The sequence below is a fragment of the Tasmannia lanceolata genome, unplaced genomic scaffold (genome assembly GCF_043159265.1).
Source record: "Tasmannia lanceolata isolate RefF3 unplaced genomic scaffold, GAP_Taslan_0.1 ptg000008l, whole genome shotgun sequence".
NCBI classification, from domain to species: domain Eukaryota; kingdom Viridiplantae; phylum Streptophyta; class Magnoliopsida; order Canellales; family Winteraceae; genus Tasmannia; species Tasmannia lanceolata.
In genome coordinates, this window is record NW_027518685.1 from 4,506,507 (window position 1) to 4,525,276 (window position 18,770).

General features: G+C 37.5%; 1 protein-coding gene across 1 annotated transcript; it reads left to right on the top strand.

The window, feature by feature from the left end:
- The first annotated feature begins 397 nt into the window (after positions 1-397).
- On the top strand, positions 398-18,770 carry LOC143884023 (amino-terminal region of chorein). The gene is made up of 20 exons (XM_077387379.1): positions 398-885; positions 1,001-1,089; positions 1,620-1,726; positions 1,862-1,916; positions 5,694-5,782; positions 8,300-8,366; positions 8,454-8,516; positions 8,627-8,797; positions 8,921-9,014; positions 9,122-9,201; positions 9,327-9,402; positions 9,595-9,638; positions 10,121-10,188; positions 13,954-14,039; positions 14,124-14,281; positions 14,373-15,672; positions 16,567-16,853; positions 17,275-17,472; positions 17,597-17,753; positions 18,197-18,770. The coding sequence occupies exons 1-20, from the start codon at positions 774-776 to the stop codon at positions 18,490-18,492; spliced, it is 3,597 nt and encodes a 1,198-aa protein (XP_077243494.1). The 5' UTR covers positions 398-773; the 3' UTR covers positions 18,493-18,770.

Genomic DNA, 18,770 nt, shown 5'->3' on the forward strand with positions numbered 1-18,770 from the left:
CATTATCCTAGAAATCATCTCCCTTTAATTCCACAAATATTCATATCACGACAACATTCCCCTGTATCGCCACCCCTTCCGAAACGTCCTTTTTCTTCTACAAAAATGGACAAACCCACAAATTAAATAACAAAAATACCCTAGAACGTTCTTGCCGTTATACTATGGAATCTAGACGACCCCCACGCACATGGTAAATTCCATCCCAAGCGCAAAAGAAGGGTTATTATAGTCAATTAAAAAGTTTCAGTGAGATGTCTTAGTCCCAAAATAACCTCGAAACCACCCCGCAACCTTATACTCAAAGTAAGGGTATTTTAGTCATTTAAAAAGCAGGCTAAGGTCGGTCAAATATAAAATCTTTCAGTCAATTTGTCAGATCAAAGTAATCCTGGGAGATTTCCCCACTCTCCTAAGCACAAAAACACACCGACAAAAAACAAAACAAAAAAACTCGCCGGAATCTGACACACGGCGCCGGAATTCCAGATCGACGATTGAATCACGGTTGTGCGATCTGACACACTTTATAACAGAGAAAATAGATTCCTGAAATTGAACATGCCGAAAGAGTGAGAGAAAAGCACGCAAAAGGCGCCTCGAAGAACACGATTTCTCTCTCCCTTTTCACACTCTTTCATCGCTTTTTCTCACAACACGAAAACCTAATTCTCGATTTAGGTTTTTGCATCATAGATCTGTTCAATTGCGCCTATAGAGTGGAGATTTTTTTTTGCTTTTAATCAAAGGTTTTAGAAGGTGATGCTGTGGAGATGGAATCGATTATCGCAATGGCGTTGGAATACACGCTCAAGTACTGGTTAAAATCGTTCTCTAGAGATCAGTTCAAGTTGCAAGGACGAACCGCTCAGCTTTCTAATCTCGGTAAAAAATGAAAAAGAAAAAAAAAATTGAAATTATATTTATTTATTTAATATTTTTTAGGATTATCATGAATAAAAACTTAAAAAGACTGTTTATTGGTTTTTGGATTGTTTAGATATAAACGGAGATGCTCTACATGCGAGCGTAGGGTTGCCTCCGGCCTTGAATGTTGCCACGGCAAAGGTTGGGAAGCTAGAGATCAAGGTGAGTTAGATTGTGCTTTTTTTCTTCTTTTCTAGGTTTTGCAATTATATATTGGGATTGAATTTGAGATTTTTTACATGTTTTGATACAATTTCCTTAAAAAAAAGTTAAATTTGAGAATTTGAGAACTGAGTCGGTGAGATGAAGAAAGGAATGTCTATAGAGAAGGATCTAATTGAGGAAAACGTAATAATTATTTTTCTAAAGGGATTGCCTGAGTCAGATTGTGCATTTTTTTCTTTTCTAAGCTTTGCAATCATCTAATGAGACTGAATTAGGGATTTTTTTATATTTTTTGTTACAATTTCCTTGGCTTATGTTGAATTTGAGAACGGAATTGGTGAAATGAAGAAAGGGATGTCTATAGAGAAGGATCTAAATGAGGGAAACGTGAAAATTCTTATGAAAAAAGGGAAATAGGAAGCAAAAATGTATTTTGATTGGTATTGCTTGCTAGATTTTTTCATCTAAAAATAGTTGTGAATTTTGGTGATGCAAATTTCTGTTTTTACATTTTGTTTGTGTTTCAGCTTCCATATGTTTCAAATATACAAACGGAACCAGTTGTTGTTCAAATTGATAGACTTGATCTGGTTCTAAAAGAGAACTCGGATCCCGAAACTGGATCCTCGAGCAGGTATTGCTCTTACTCTGTCATTTTGGATCTGTGCCTTTATAGTATGAGGGAAGGGAATATATATTTATATATGTTGGCCTGAAGTGCATTGTTATAGTCCTTGAAAATTTAGTCTACTGTATTTGTTACTTACAGTGCCCAATCGTCTACTAGCTCTGGGAAAGGCAGTGGTTATGGGTTTGCAGATAAGGTACGACTCAGATAACAATATGTATATGTTCAATAATCAATATTGAAAGCCAGTTTGAATTTTTGACATAAATTTAGATTTGTCTTCTCCTAAAGTAGCTTTCATATATGAATATTAATAAGCTCCTTAATCAAAGTTGTCAAGCAGACATATCTAGGTTCTTGTGCTTTATCATACACTTTATTTTATATTTTTATTATTACTTCTTTTTCAATGATGCATTGGTGCAAACTTATAAGTTTGCGGATAACATTATGGTAATTTATGAGCAATATATGAGTTTTAACTCAACATGACAGCAACATGCATTCCCAAGTCAGCATAAACAGAATATAAAATAATCAAATACAGCAAGGATTTTCAAAGAAATGCTAATCTTAAGAGTTCAATCTTCAAAGAAACCAAATTCATCCAAATATTGTTCAAAAAAACTATCTAATGAATAAAAATCAGATCTCAGTCAAATTGGTCGTTGAAAATCAGATCTAAAGTAAAAATACCTAAGACTCAAACAACATTAAAAGGGTAAGATAATCGTGAGTGAAAATAGGATCAAAATAGGATGACTTTCCAGTAATTTAGGAGCAATATATGGGTTTATCTCTATGATTTGGACGACACTTTGAATTTATTGCCGACACACGTGTCGTGTCGTGTCTGACAATACATCCGTGTCCATGTGTGTCGACATTCCTTTAGACACTTTTAAATGCACTGCTTAGAAGTGTTAGTAACTTTATATGTAGGCATGTGTATGAGTGACACTATTTCTAGATTTTTAGGGGTTGCCATGTCAGATACCTTTTATCCGTGTCGAAACTCGGCACACAAATCCGTGTCCACAAATCATGAGTATATGTACAAATCATAGCAGTGCCGAAGCCGAGGATCTCGCTCAGCATATAAAAGAGGTACAACAAGAGGTGTTGGAGCGGTTGCGTGCGAGCAACGAGCAGTACAGGGTAGCCGATGGTCAGCACCAGAGAGACCAGATATCCAGCATGGGGGTTTTGATATCGACACTCTTTCGACATGATTTTTCCACGATTGGAGCCGCTCATTTTGCATCGCTTGGAGGGTTGCCAGAGCCATTCATCATCGTCTTGACATCTTGTAGATATCACATCCTGCACAGTTGGACGGTGGATACTTGCTGAGGGTTTTGTTGGAGATACTTGATTTGTTGGCGAGGATGGTCATGTTTGTGGTTAGATGCCGGGCAGATACGACGACTCCCCTATAACATGTCACTACATGCAGCAGCTCTTTACTCGACGGAGTCGAGTTCTTCCCACTCATGGAGAACTGATGTGATCTCAGCGTTGGATCCCCACTTTTATTGCATAGTACATTAGTTTTGTTATTATTTTGAGGATTATGGACTATTTTTCTATTTTTTATTTGAGACCTAGATGTGGGGGATGTCCACATCATATAGGGCCCACACTTTGCACACACTTTTTCCCTTTATTTTATTAGATTTCTCCTAGGTTGACCCTTTTACCCTTATGGCCAATTTCCCATGTGTTGTTAGGAAGGGTAGAAGAGTCTTTTAGCTATAACAATAATCACTTAAGTTATAAAAGAATGCTACTAGTTGGAAATTAAACCTTCTATGTGGTAGGTTTCTTTCTCTCTCTCTCTCTCTCTCTCTCTCTCTCTCTCTCTCTCTCTCTTCTCTCATCTTTCTCTTCTCTCACCCCTATCTCTTATCTCTCTCTTCTCTACTTGTCTCTTTCTCCCTCTATCTCACTCGCCTCTCCTCCCTCTCTATCTCGCACTCTCTCTTTCTCTTCCCTCTTGGTCTCTCTATTTCCTTCTCTATTTCACACACTTTCTTGATTCTTATCTCGTTACCTTCCTCTCTTCTTGATTTCCTTCTCTTATTCTCTTCTTTCATACTCATTTCATCACTTACTTGGAGGCACACTGCTGTCCGGGATTTTGGAACGCGACCACGGGCTTCTCCCCCATTCTCTTGGTCTCTTTGCTACCAAGATTCAAAGTGAAAGGACTGATGGGTATTTATGGTGAGATTTTTCCTTGATTTCAGCCCTTTTAGGATCCCTTTCGCCTTTGGAAACCCATAGGAACCTTACCCATAAGTTACCCTAGCATATTTTGAGCCTTTTGTCATTTTCTAATAAATTTTTGGGCCCTAGATCTTTCTTTTATGTTATGGACAGCAATGAATCAGCGAATAAAGTCAGTTATTGGAGCCTTAAAATCGTATCTTTGAGTCATTTATTCGATATGTTCAATAAGTGCTTGGAGTAGAAGTATTTATCATTGATGGTCTGTTGCTTACAGTTCATTTCATGCTTTATTTATGCTGAAATTTACCATTAAATGTTTCTCTATTTGTTTATGGGTTATAGATGGTTGTATGTGATGCAGATAATAGGCCAATAAGTGGCATACTTGCCCATTAGTATTTATCTACATGTTTTTAATTTTCCATATTATTTTAGTTTCTAGGATTTATATTTTCATGTGTTAGTTTTAGGGATTTTACTTTCCATGTTTTATTTTATTTGCCTAGATATAGGCCTCATTGTAATAGGAATTATAACTTTTGATGATTATTAAATAAAGATTGATTTGCTTCTCCCCTCTACAGTTTTCTTCTCCCATCTACATGTTTCTTCTCCTTTCGTCTATTCTCCTTCTTCTCCTTTCCTCTATTCTCCTACTTCTCTTCTCCTATTCTTCCCTCCTCTTCTCCTCTTCTCCTATTTTTCTTCTTCTCCTCTTCTCCTATTCGTCCCTCCCTTCTCCTCTTCTCCTATTCTTCTTCTACTTCTCCCTAATTTCGTCTCTTCTTCTCTTCTTATTCTTCTTCTCTCTTCTCTTTTATCCCCTTTCTTCTATTTCTCTTCCCTATCCTACATCAGTATGGATATGAAGATTTGGTACCATTGAGCTCCTAAAATCCTGGTAGTTATTCACGAGCCTCCGGGTTTGCACCAGGTGTGGCCATAGGCTGATGTGGACATCTCCCACATTTAGGCTAACTAAAATCAAAGTAAATCCCATATAAAAAATATCACATGTCGAAAAGAAAAAAGTCTTAACTCTAATTGCTAAGATGGCTAAGATGTTAAGTTCTTATCGAGTAGATGTCTACAACACGCTGTTTCACATCTTCACAAAGTCACCACAACTGCATCGCATCCGACCACGAACACTTGAGCATATAATGCCCTCGCCAACAAACGAGCTATCTTCAGTAAAATCCATACTAGATCTTCGTTGACCGAACATTCATAGCATTTTTTTTAATGACAAATGTTCAAATTAATAAAAAGAGAAAACAGGAAGCCCCACAACCGAGGTGGTCACTGCAAGATATCAACAAGTACAAATAGATAAAACAACATATAAACAACTCAAGGAGGCATACCATCGCGATCCTCGGACTTTGCCCCTTTAATAAATCATTGCCATTAAAAAAAGATGGATAAAAGTTAAGATAGGGGGGGGGGGGTGGGGGGGTTGATGGGATTAGAGGTTATATGCAGTCTAGGGATGGATCTTCCAGTGGTGCATGACTGCTGACATTTGTTACTAATCAAGGATGAATTTCCTGATGAGTCTAACCATAGAACTCTTATGGTTGGAGTTCTATCCATGTCTAAACATAGAACCCTTATGATCGGAGTTCTATCCATGTTGTGCCAGAAAATTCTCTCTTTTTACCATTATTGTGTTCTGTTTGGATCTTTGTAAAAATTCAAAAATTTGAGTGTGAAATGTTGATTTCTATGACATAATCAGATTGCTGATGGAATGACTTTAGAAGTTGGTACTGTCAATCTTTTGCTTGAAACTCGTGGAGGAGCTCGACGCCAAGGAGGGGCAACATGGTAACATATCATAACACCATTTCAATTGTTTCATGTTGTTATTTGGGGTTCTATCTTCTGTATCTATCTTCAACTCTGACTCATGCAGCCATTGAGTTATACATGTAGAACTCTATATATCATTGTGTGCTATTTCATAAAATATTGTGCATGCAATATGCAATTGGATAAGGGTATATAGTCATACCATGTTATTTGTATTAATAAACGGATTAATAGTTGGAAAATGTACTGCGTCCCACCGTTTTCAAAAAAATGTTCTGCATTCTTACCTAAGCAATCATTGTTTGCTGCATAAATTTGTGAAGCATTTCCTGTTGGTAGTGTTTTTCTGTTTGATGAATTACAGATCAGATCTTAATAAACAAAACCGGATTTATGCTACTCATGGGCTTATGCTTGTTATTGTATTTTGGAAATATAGTTGACAAGAAATCTATATTGCGATGCTGCGAGATACCATGCTATTTTAATCTGTTAAATTTATGGCAGAATGTCAATTAAGTGGATACCAATTTGTCTGATTTTAAGTTTAATATAAGGTTGGATAGTGATTCTCTTAAATTCACGTTTGAGAAGTTATTCTGTTCACTAAATCGTTTTAATTTATGCAATCTTGATCTGTTTCTTCTCAATGTCAGCTTCTTGGTGTTCCTAGAAGACTATTATACAATCACCTTTGCTTCACTGTGCTTTGCTTATAGTCAAGGTTTTAACTTTCGGTTTCGGTGTTGGTTATGTACACCACTGAAACCGAAATATTTCGGTTTTGGCCGAAATCATGTAAAAAATGTGATAATGATTTTGTTTTTTTAAGTTTCAACCGAAATGTCTAAAATTTTGGTGTAAATTTCGTCGATTTCGGTGGAAATTTAGGCTATTTAATTTCCGTGGGAATTATAATATTTCGATGGACATTTTTAAAATTTTGATGGACTTATTTAAAATTCAAGTGGAAAATTTTGTAAAAAGGGTTAAAATTTCGGAGTTTTGGTGAAATTTCGCCGAAATCTTGTAAAGAAATTGACTTCATGTAAATTTCGTTTCGGCCGTAACCGAAACCGAAATATTTCGGCCATTTCGTTTCGTTTCGTTTCGGCCGAAATTTAAAACCATGCTCATAGAGATTCAACACAATATGCCAACCACGCTCATTTTGTTGAACATTGAGTAGTATCGTTGCACGTACCCATAACCACAAAATGAGATTGCATTTATCGTTCATTTGATATCTACTTTCATGGTCTGTTTTTAAGTAGGGTGTTAAAGTATAAAAGAATAAATAACGCCTTCTCCAACAGCTTAAGCTTTGGGAGAAACTGGTTGTTTCACATGGTATCAGAGCAAATGCTTGGGTTCAAACCTCCTTGGTAGCAAAATCCACATGCAATGGCTAAACCCAAAAGGAGGGGCCACATGTGCAACGTGTAGGTCGACCCTAAAAAAGGGGGCCACACGTGAGGGGGAGTGTTAAAGTATAAAAGAATAAATAATAACGCCTTCTCCCACAGCTTAAGCTTTGGGAGAAAGAGAAACTGGTTGTTTCACGTAGGGATTCGCTGGCTTCCATCGCAAAAGGCATTTTGCAGATGGTCTGTTGCATGTTAGACCAACCACCTCGTGAATGATGACAAAATCTGCTGAAAAGTGATCCTCTGTGGCTGGTCTGACATGCGACAGACCAGCTGTAAAATGTCTTTTGCGATGGACGCTAGCAAATTCTTTTTAAGTATTATGATCTAGTTCTTCTACGTCTCAACAGTATCTTGATAATCCTTGAGGCGACTTATAGTTTGCTTGCATTAGCTTGTCCAGGACCAGCCACTTTTAGTTGACCATTTGGCTCCACTTGCTTAGGCTTGTAACTTTTACTGACATCTGGGGTTGAAGTGCAAGTCATGTGGACTTATATATTTTGTGCAAATGCTGAGGAACCTTGTGGGGCTTTTCTTATTCTTACATGCTTCACCTGCCTCCCTGACGCATGTATATGGTGATTGAGTGGTTAGTATTATCCATTTGCTGTCATATTGGTGAGTGCAGTAGAGGACGGTGCTACCGAGATCAATGTCCACAATTACCATAAATGTGCTATGCTTCAGCAGGTGAACGATACTTGGGAACCAAATCCTTGTGAGGCTTCTTAGCCTAGGTCAAACTTTATTTTTGAGTTTTTCAATAGCATGCCCAATCCACTCCTTCAATTGGCATTGGTTGATGAAAGTACAAGAGGTGAAACTGAATTCCTAAAATGAATAAAGGAATCCCTTCAAGATTCCAACCATACATGATGGAGTTGTTTGCAATTTCCGTTGTAATGTTTACTGGAGAACTTAACAGCTCTTACATTCTTGAAGCCAATATGAAGAGTACTACTTTCCATCATAATCCTTCTGTTTTCTTGTATCTTATTACATTGACGTTGTTGTGGATAAGTTCCACATTAGACTCGCAATTAAAAGTTTTAGTGCTTACATTTGTTGGGGAAACTCATTTGTACTCTTCTTTTATGACCAGGTCATCACCTTTAGCATCTATTACAATCCGCAATCTTGTGTTGTATACCACAAATGAAAGATGGCGGGTATTATTTTGATATTGCATGTTATGATCTATAAATTAATTTTATTCTAAGAATCCGATCTCACCTGAATATTTTTTTCACTAACAGGTTGTCAGCCTTAAAGAAGCAAGAGATTTCTCCATTAATAAAAAGTTCATCTATTTATTCAAAGTAATTCAGCTGACTTGTGATTTTCTATTTGGAATCCCTACTTTCTTTTTTTCTGAATTATTTTGGCCCTGCTTGAAGTGTTATATGTTAATCGTTTTTTCTGTCCTCAGAAATTGGAATGGGATTCGTTATCTATTGACCTCTTACCTCATCCCGATATGTTCACCGACGCACATTTGACACTATCTGAAAATGGAAAGGGCAAGCGCGATGATGATGGTGCTAAGCGACTCTTTTTCGGGGGTGAATGCTTTTTGGAAGGAATATCAGGACAGGCTTATGTAATGCAAATCTGATATTGCATACTTATTCTTCTCGTGGGGCTCTGCCTCTCAGATTTAATAGAAGGCATTGTTTGAAATATCATGTTTTTTCTTTAACAATAATCTTCCATCCACTTTCAGATTACTGTACAGAGAACAGAACAAAACAGTCCTCTTGGGCTTGAGGTTCAGTTGCATGTTACAGAAGTTGTTTGCCCTGCTTTGAGTGAACCGGGTAACCAACATGTCATCTAAACAGTTTCCGTTGTCAAATATTTGCTTGCATTCATTTTTTTGAGTGATATAATGCAATGTGGAATAAAGATGTCAAAATATGAGCAGGTCTGCGTGCACTTCTCCGGTTCATGACAGGGTTGTATGTATGCTTGAATAGAGGAGATGTAGACCCAAAGGCTCAACAGGTTTTATGTAGCTTTTGTAGACAAATCCATGAGAAATTTTTTTTGTGTGTGTTTTCTTATACAGTAGAAAACATTCTGAAATGTGTTTCTTTGCATGGGGACATGTTTAATGATATCCTTGGCAGCGGTCTACAGAGGCAGCAGGGCGTTCTCTCGTGTCCATCATTGTAGACCATATATTTCTCTGCATTAAAGATGCTGGTTAGTTACTTTCTATTGAAATTGTTTGATTTAGATTCTAAGCTGCTGAGTTGATGACTTCTGCTCAAACGTTTTCTGTATCGACTTTTTGTTAATCACTCATTTATGTGTTTGGAGTCCTATGAGATATTCTTGTTTCAGTATCTTGGTTTCCATTTTTAATGTTTCACTAATGACGTTGATTTATTTCAGATTTCCAGCTCGAGCTTTTGATGCAATCACTCTCTTTTTCCCGGGTAATTTATCCATGAATCCATAGTAATTTCACTCACAGTCCAGTTTTTAACAATCAGATCTTTTTTATTTCATTGTTTCTTTTAAGAAATAGAAGATATAAACCTAGGATACACGGGTAAAGGATGTATTTTATGCTAGATTGCATTGTATGTGTAATCACTTATTATTTGGCGTATGAATTTAGTCATTTTACAAAGTTACCTACTACTACTTTTAATAAGGGGATGAGGGCCTTATAGGTGTTTGCACCTCTATATGGTAAGAGTGGCCATAATGTTGATTGTGGACCTAGTGCAATTGAAGTCCTGCTCCCTATTGGACCTGGAAGACTTAATCGTCTATTCTCTTCCTTTCATGTTCTTTTTGGTGTGTACCAAATGTGACTTTTCAGATCATTGTGCTTCATTGTATTATGATTCACTATTTCTTTTAGTTTTTTAAGCAACCTGCCTTATCGTGCTTTTCTCATTTTTTCTTGCAGACAAGTGTATCAGATGGAGAGAATACCAAAAACTTGTCTCAAATTATGGTTGGTGGTCTGTTTTTGAGGTAAACTTCTGTGTTTTCATTTTTCTCATGGTTCTTGATAGATCGCATACCTTTGTGATAAGGGAAAAAAGGAGAAAATTTTTGGAAGAATTTCAATCATTCTCATTTTGTTCACATATCCAATGTAAATCTGTGCAAGGACAAAATAATGAGACAAGTACAAAATAATAAGGAGAATTAAAATTATCATGAAATGACTTATGTGAACTTAATAAAGATCTGGGTGAAAAAATGAAATACATACGCACGACAGAACTATGGCTATACAAGCATATTATGAACATCTTGCCTCAGACTCTGTCTCTTATAACCAGCAGCTGATATAGTTAGAAGTAATGGGTTGTTGAACAAGTAATCTGTCTGCTTGTGGGTGGAAATATGCGGAGAGAGACGATGCCATGAGTGAATTTTTTCATGAAATCAGTGGCACTGAACTTTAATTGTTTGGGTTCTTGTGAAAAATTGGATTTGTAGATCCCATATTGTCTACAAACAGTGCTGTCAGTAATGTCAAGTGTATCTTGAGGTTTCCAAGAAGTGGCAATGGCTAGAAAATCTCATTAGAAGCAAATGACATAGTTTGGTCCTCTGCTTCTATTTCAGATTTTGGAAAATAATGTTTGGTCACTGATCTTCGCTCTACCATGTTTGGATAATTGCACCAACTCACCTTGTCTTTTCTTTTTTATTTTGTTTCTGAGAGCTTTTTTGGGAATTGCGATAACCTTTGACAGTTGCTTAAATAAAAGACATGGTGAGTTGGTACAATTATCAAAACATAGTAGTGCCAATATCAGTAACCTAATCTTTCTTTGATTTTTCTTCCTGCTTTGAGAGAGCAATTAGTAACCAAGAGACACGCATTAGGTTATGGTCAACTCTTGAGTTTCAGGCTTCGACCCAATATGGGATGGCATAATGATGTGATCTGGCCTTTATTGCCTACCATTTTGGAGACTTACTATTTATCTAGTTTCTAGTTTTGTCTCTAGGACTTTCTATTTTATTATGTTTCCATTTGAAGCCTAAATGTGGGAGTTGTCCACATCATCTAGGGTCCACACCACCTCACATGCTTCATCCCATAGCTAGACCACATATTACCTTTGAGTGGGCAGTTTTCCTTTTTGTCATTAAGTGAGGGTATTTAAGTCATTATGTAACAACTTATTTGCTTCATAAGAGGTTTCTTTTGATTGTCACAAAACCAAACCAAGTTACAATATATATGTTGCTTAAGAGAATGAGTAGCACTAGCATGGTGATCATCTCCATTGATTATGGCATAGTTCACATGACAAGAAGGATGGCTGTTCCTATGCTGGACTGAGTCACCAACATGAAATTTGTATACTCCAGTTTGTTGAAACTTGAAACTCAATAGAAAACTATATCTCTTGGCATCTCATACCAGGCTAGTGGTGCTTGTTTGGGAATGCTACAAAAATAAAAATGCTAATCAATGCTTGAGATGATATGAACTTTAGTTAAATAATGGATGCAAATAAACTACTAGGGATCCACCAACAGTAGAACTTGCAACAAAATCGAAAAATCACACAAACAATGCAATAGATTGTCAAACTGTGCTAGAGAGGCATAAAATATTAAAATTTAAAATGACAATAGATTCAGCCAAAGCATGATATAACACAAAAACCAATAGGGAAAACTTTTGCCATTCGTTTACCTCTTGAAAGTACATCAAAACTTCACAATGCACACACGTACACATACACCAACGTATGTATGTATGTATATTGTATAGGGAGATGATATTCTCATGCTCAATAACCACCCTATCCATTGTCGATCATCACACACTAGTCACCCATAGGTATTATGTGGGTCATAGATTTGATTATTTCACAGATCTGATATTCTATCATACACTATTTGAGATCTGTTTTATTTCCAGTAGCTTGCTGTTTTGTTATTGATTTGATGGCTGAAACCAGCATGAGCTGGGCTAATTACTATTTGATGAATGGATGCACATGGTTATCATTTCCTACAAAATTCTGGTTGTAATTGAATCTTATGAGATGTATAATCTTGTTTGGGGAATGCACATTGCTGTCTTCTATTGAATTATAACCCTTTTTATTGCTGCTAAATTTCTGGAAGTCAACCTCCGAACCATAGGTTTGCATTAATTGGTATCAGAGCTTAGGGTTTTCATTAAGATTACAAATCCACTTAGGGTCGAGAGACTTCCCATCTACAAGTAAGCTCTAGAAGCTCCCGATTTGGCAAGGCGATCCGCCAAATTATTGGCACTTCTAGGAATGGGAGAAGAAGAGCAAGCACTAAGCAGACATAGATCTTTTATCTCATCCAGTAGATTGGCGAGTCTCCACGGACCAGTGTTATTCCCTTTGACCCACAACATGGTATTGGAAGAGTCACTTTCCACTTCCAATCTCCCCTCCTTCTGGTTGAAAAAGACAGACAATCCCTGGTAGATGGCACGAACCTTTACTTCTGGGACCTCCTTGGTTTCAGCTAGGTCTTAATGAATTTGCTGTTGCCATTAAAAAAAATGTATTTTTAGTTTCAATGTAAATTTATATTTCAGCAAACTTTATCAAAGAAAGGGTGCACCACTGCTTGTTTGTATTGGATACCTCAGATAGAGAATCCACATGTGCTCAAATATATAGAAAGCAGCTCAAATTCTCTTGATATTAATCTAACTCAGTAATTTGATAAGAACATGGCCAGTTTAGGGAGCATCCCTTATGAGAAACCATTTTAAGTGCAACATCACCAGAGCTCTTTTTTTTTTTTTTTGATGAGTAAGCTGGGGTTAAGGCAAGACCCTCACCGGAATTCATTAAGAAAAATAAGACTGCAATGAATTAAGGGGGCTTAAAAGCCTGAAAGAAGGGGACCGAAGTCCATACAAGACATGACCATAGAGGAACTAATACAGGGGCCAGGGAGGCAAATGGGCAAAAGAGAAGGCTGAAGCAGACCAATGAAGGAGGATCCACCATAGAAGCTAATCAACAGAATTATGTTTCCGGCGTTTGCTGGTTTTGGGCACTAGAATCTTCCCTCCGATCCCTGAGAAGGATATCTATAAGCTCTCGGGGAATGGTGTTGGCAACAGGGAGGTCAACCAGCTAATTTCTGACAACAAACTTACAAAGACCCCATATACTTGAAGTAATATGGCTAACTTTTTTCTTCTCAAAAGAAAAGTGGATAACATTGGAATCTCCTCCCAAGCACCATGGAAGGGCGATATGACTCAAATCTTCTCGAAAGAAAAGGGGATAACATTGGAATCTCCTCCCAAGCACCACGGAAGGGCGATATGACTCAAATCCCTAGAATAAATCTCTACCCATAATCGGTCCCTCTTTGATCATTTGGAGTTTTGGACCATATGCGACAGAGGTCACACACCTAAATGCATCTTACATTATTAATCTTTGAAGATACTGAGATCTGGTCATACTTATCATCCTCTAACAAAATATATTATTCTTCTAAGCTGCTATCATTCCTCTAGCTGTGTCACTAGTTCCCGGGAAAGAGCAGTGTCTTATACATCCCAGGATAGACCTTCATTAATCTATCGTTCAATATGCCTTATTTGTACCAAGTTCTTGGTAACATATAAATTTCTACTTCAATTGGTAAGTTATCTGTTAGCTTTGTATGAAATAAATTAATTTTTAATGCAATCTTTTTCTTCTTCTGTGATTTTACATGACTGGGGCTTAATCTGTGTGTGAATTGGTGGTTGGAGTGCAGGGACACCTTTTCACATCCTCCATGTACCTTAGTGCAACCATCAATGCAGGCTGCTACAAAAGAATTTCTGCATATCCCAGAATTTGGTATCTCTAAACCTGCTTCTTTGCGTCTAAGTTGACGATCCATTTTCCATTTGAATCTGATATTTGGTGAGTTTTGTTGAGCAGGTAAGAATTTTTGTCCTCCAATCTATCCACTTGGTAACCAGCGGTGGCAATTGAATGATGCTGTTCCTCTGATCTGCCTCCATTCTCTTCAGATTAAGCCTTCACCTGCTCCTCCATCTTTCGCTTCACAAACTGTCATCGACTGCCAGCCTCTTATGGTAACATAACCTCAAGTAAAGTTTTTCCATAAGAGAACCGATTCACCGATTTCTTTTCCATACCTTCAACTCTTTTCTTTCCTTTCCGCAGATCAGCCTTCAGGAGGAATCATGTTTGAGGATCTCCTCCTTCCTAGCTGATGGAATTGTGGTAAATCCCGGTGATGTTCTACCAGATTTCTCAATCAACTCCCTTATATTCACTCTCAAAGAGTTTGATCTCACCGTTCCACTAGATATCAGAAAATCCTACAATTATGCTGGTAATCGAAATGGTAATTTCCAGAGCTCCTTTGCTGGAGCAAGGCTTCATGTTGAGGATCTCTTTATCTCAGAGTCGCCGACAATAAAATTCAGGCTATTGAACCTGGACAAAGATCCTGCGTGTTTCTGTCTATGGGAAGATCAACCGATTGATGCCAGCCAAAAGAAATGGACTACTCGAGCTTCACTTCTTAGTCTGTCTCTTGAAACACACAAAAGTTCTACTGACTTGTCTTCAAGTTTGTGGAAATGTGTTGAACTCCATGAGACCTGCTTTGAGGCCACAATGGCAACTGCCGATGGGAGCCCATTGCAAACTGTGCCTCCGCCTGGAGGTATTGTCAGAATTGGGGTTGCTTGTGAACAATACTTATCCAACACCTCTGTTGAGCAGCTGTTCTTTGTTTTGGATCTCTATGCCTACTTTGGTAGAGTCAGTGAAGAGATAGCGAAAGTTCGAAAGAGTCACCAACCTAAAAATATAGGAGAATCCTTGGGAGAGAGGCTATTGGAAAAAGTTCCTAGTGATACAGCAGTGAGTTTATCCGTAAATGGTCTCCAACTTAAATTTCTGGAGTCTTCTTCTTTAAATATTCAAGGAATGCCGTTAGTTCAGTTTGGTGGGAAAGGTCTGTTTGTCAATGTTAGTCATAGGACTCTCGGTGGGGCTATTGCAATCTCATCCAGTTTATGTTGGGAGGATGTTTGGGTGGACTGTGTGGATGCACAGGGTACCTCGACTGATGAGAATTTCACAGAAATGGGTCTGATGGCTGGGAATGGGTTCCCACAAATGAGAGCCGTCTTTTGGATTGATAACAGAAGCAAGAATAAAGCAAATGGAGTTGCTTTAACTGTCCCATTTCTAGAGATAAGCACAGTGCATGTGATGCCTTATCATGCACAGGATATGGAGTGCCATAGTTTGACCGTCTCTGCCAAAGTTGCCGGTGTACGTCTTGGCGGTGGAATGAATTATACTGAAGCTCTACTGCACAGGTTTGGTATACTTGGGCCAGATGGTGGTCCCGGGGAGGGACTGTCGAAAGGGCTGAAGAATTTATCTGCTGGCCCACTGTCAAAGCTTTTGAGAACATCGCCTCTCATTGAGGTCAATCACGAAGAGAGTATGGAACAATAATTTCTGATTATCTATTTTCTTTCATATTAAATGTGTATCGAAGTGTTCTGTTTTCTGCCTTACATGTAATGTTAACATCATAAAACACCTCTGAAGTTTCAAATATAAAAAACATCGATAACCTCATCCCTTTGAATATCCATGTAGCTTTTCTAGTAGTGGATAACAGATTTTTATTTAATAATTGCCTGCACATAGGTGAATTCAAACAGCTTCCTGCCCTATGTGATTTACATGGTTACCGTTAAAAAAATGAGATTTTCTTGGTTACCATACTTTTTTCCAACATTTCTTTGTAAACAATATGTTCTTAATTATCGTAACATGGTAGCTTAGCAATCCTTCTTTTCTCATTAACAAGATCTGTATTTTTCCCGAGCAACAGCTTGATTACCTCTGATCCTTCCATAAACCATTCACTTGAGTAGTGTGCTGTTGGTAATACTTCGGTGTTGTGAAAGGTGTTTATAGTATATTTGTTTACACAAACCATTCACTTGAGTAGTGTGCTGTTGGTAATACTTTCGTGTTGTGACTTGTGAGAGGTGTTACAATATTCTTTTAATGGTAAATGTGTTGAAGTATATTTATTTATATATGTGTGAACATGTCCAATTTCAAGGATTTTTCAATATAGTAACCATTTGAACGATGTAAAGGACACAGATGGGTGATTATCATCTTATAAGGAAATCTGAACTATGATGTTCGCTTTGGAGATGAATTGCATTCTTGTCATTTTTTGAGAAACAGGGCATTTCTGTTTCTCTTATGACTTGTCTTTATCTCGTTTGTTTTGTTTGTTACGTTGTTTTACTTGTCATGTCAATAGGTCTCTTTTAAATTATTTGATTATTATCATTATGCTCTTTGCTCTCAGATAGGAGTACTGAAGATGGGGATGATGGTGGGCTTTTGGAGTTGGGAAGGCCAGACGAGGTGGATGTATCTATAGAATTGAAAGATTGGTTGTTTGCACTGGAAGGGGCACAGGAGATGGAAGAAAGGTGGTTGTCGTACAATGGTGATGGCTTATCTAGAGAAGAAAGGTGTTGGCATACAACATTCCAAAGTTTACAAGTGAAAGCAAAAAATAGTTCGAAGAACACGGTGAATAGCACAGGAAAATCACACAGGACACAAACGTATCCTGTAGAGTTACTTACGGTGAGCATTTGATTTGGATTCTTCGTCACAATATGGTATGAGATGTCTCCTATGTTATTCAGTTGTGGCTTCGTGAAAGTGTTGGCTGGACACACCGAAATTTAATTCATCCAGTTTAAGAATTAGCATATTTCTGGATTACTTAAAAGCTCGAATGTTTGTTAACTCTTTTTTGTTGATGGGAATTTGAATCCATTAGTGAGGACAAGAAAAATTGGACTTTTGAGCGTAAATAGTGGAGAAAACAAAACTCTAGAACAATCATTTTTTAGTAATGCTTTGGTAATAATTCTTAATAATTGGTTTGTTCAACTGTAAAAAATAGCAATTGAAAAACTAGTATCAGGGTCTGGTGTATCCTGATTTGCTGGCTACTTGCTTATCTGTATAATTACAGAAATTATTTCGAAAATGTTTGCAGGTGAGTGTGGAGGGCTTGCAGGCCTTGAAGCCACATGCCAGGAATGACATCCTTCCATCTAGTGTTTCCTCCAATGGAGCTCTCGGGAATTGTGGAGGTGTAAACCTTGAAGTCCGCATGGTGATATGTGAGGATAACGAGGAATTTGAAATGGCTAAGTGGGTCGTAGAAAACTTAAGGTTTTCAGTTAAACAGCCGGTAACAAAATCCACGATCTTCATTCTTGCTTTAATGAGCTGATCTGAAATGAATTTATTCTTGCTTTATCTCATCAATGCGAGTATGAAACATGAGAGTTACTTTTAATGGATTCTTATTGCAGATCGAGGCAGTTGCAACCAAGGAAGAACTAGAGTACCTTGCCGTTCTGTGCAGGTCTGAGGTAGAATCAATGGGTAGAATTGCTGCTGGGATTCTCCGTGTACTTAAACTTGAGAAATCCCTTGGCCGTGCCACCATAGATCAGCTCAGTAACCTCGGTATGTTACAATAACTTTTTATTTATTAATTAATTTCTGTTTCTTTTCTAATGAAATTTCAAGAAGTTCAAGCATAGCTTTCAGTGCAAATGCTGAAAGTGAACGAATAGTTTTAAGAAAGCGTAGTTTGTACTCTAATCATCATTTATTCATGGTTGAGCTTTTGCTAAAAAATGAATTGGAATCAACCCAAGCCCTACTCGATTTTATCGTAAAAGCTCAACCCAAATTCGCAAAAACTGACTCGAGTTGCACCCCTAATTGTAGCTCCAAGCATAGTTTTGAAACTTGCAGACCAGAACGAAAAGGGTTCCGCAACTCAGTCCATTTTTATTATAACTTATTTGACTCTGTCAAATCATGTGTTATTTCTTAGAAGTGTTTGCCCATCTTGGATAACTTCTAGGACTTAGCTTCATCTAGATTCTGTCAAATAATTGCAGGAAGTGATAGCTTAGACAGAATTTTCACGCCGGAAAAACTCAGCCGGCGAAGTAGTGCTGGGAGTATTGGCTTCACTCCAACGTCAAATATGAATAGTGAGAGCCCAAAACAAAGCTTGGGGTCAATAGTTTCTTCACTTGAAGCTTCACTGTCTGATTCACAAGCAAAGTGCTCAGCCCTTGTCTCTGGATTCAGTAATCCAGAATTTTCTGTACATCTTGCAGATGTAAAACGTCTCTGCCAGAATATTGAAAGTATGCAGATACTATTGACAAGATTAAGGACTCAGATTTAATCGGTCTCACTCGTCACTAAATTACTCAGAATCAAAATTTTCTGCTTGTATTTGGCCATTCAAATTGGTCTTGCTCGGCACCAAATTACTTGGTTAGAATCAAAATTTTCTTCTAGTATTTGGCCATTCTTTTTGTATATATAAAATATGTGTTGAGAAATGTAACATTAGGCTACAATAAGTGGGGATTATGAATCCTCGGAAATTTTGCGCCTTCAATGTTGTGTGTTATTTTGAGAAGAAATTTAGCAGTTCTTGATTTTTATCAGCTTCTTGAA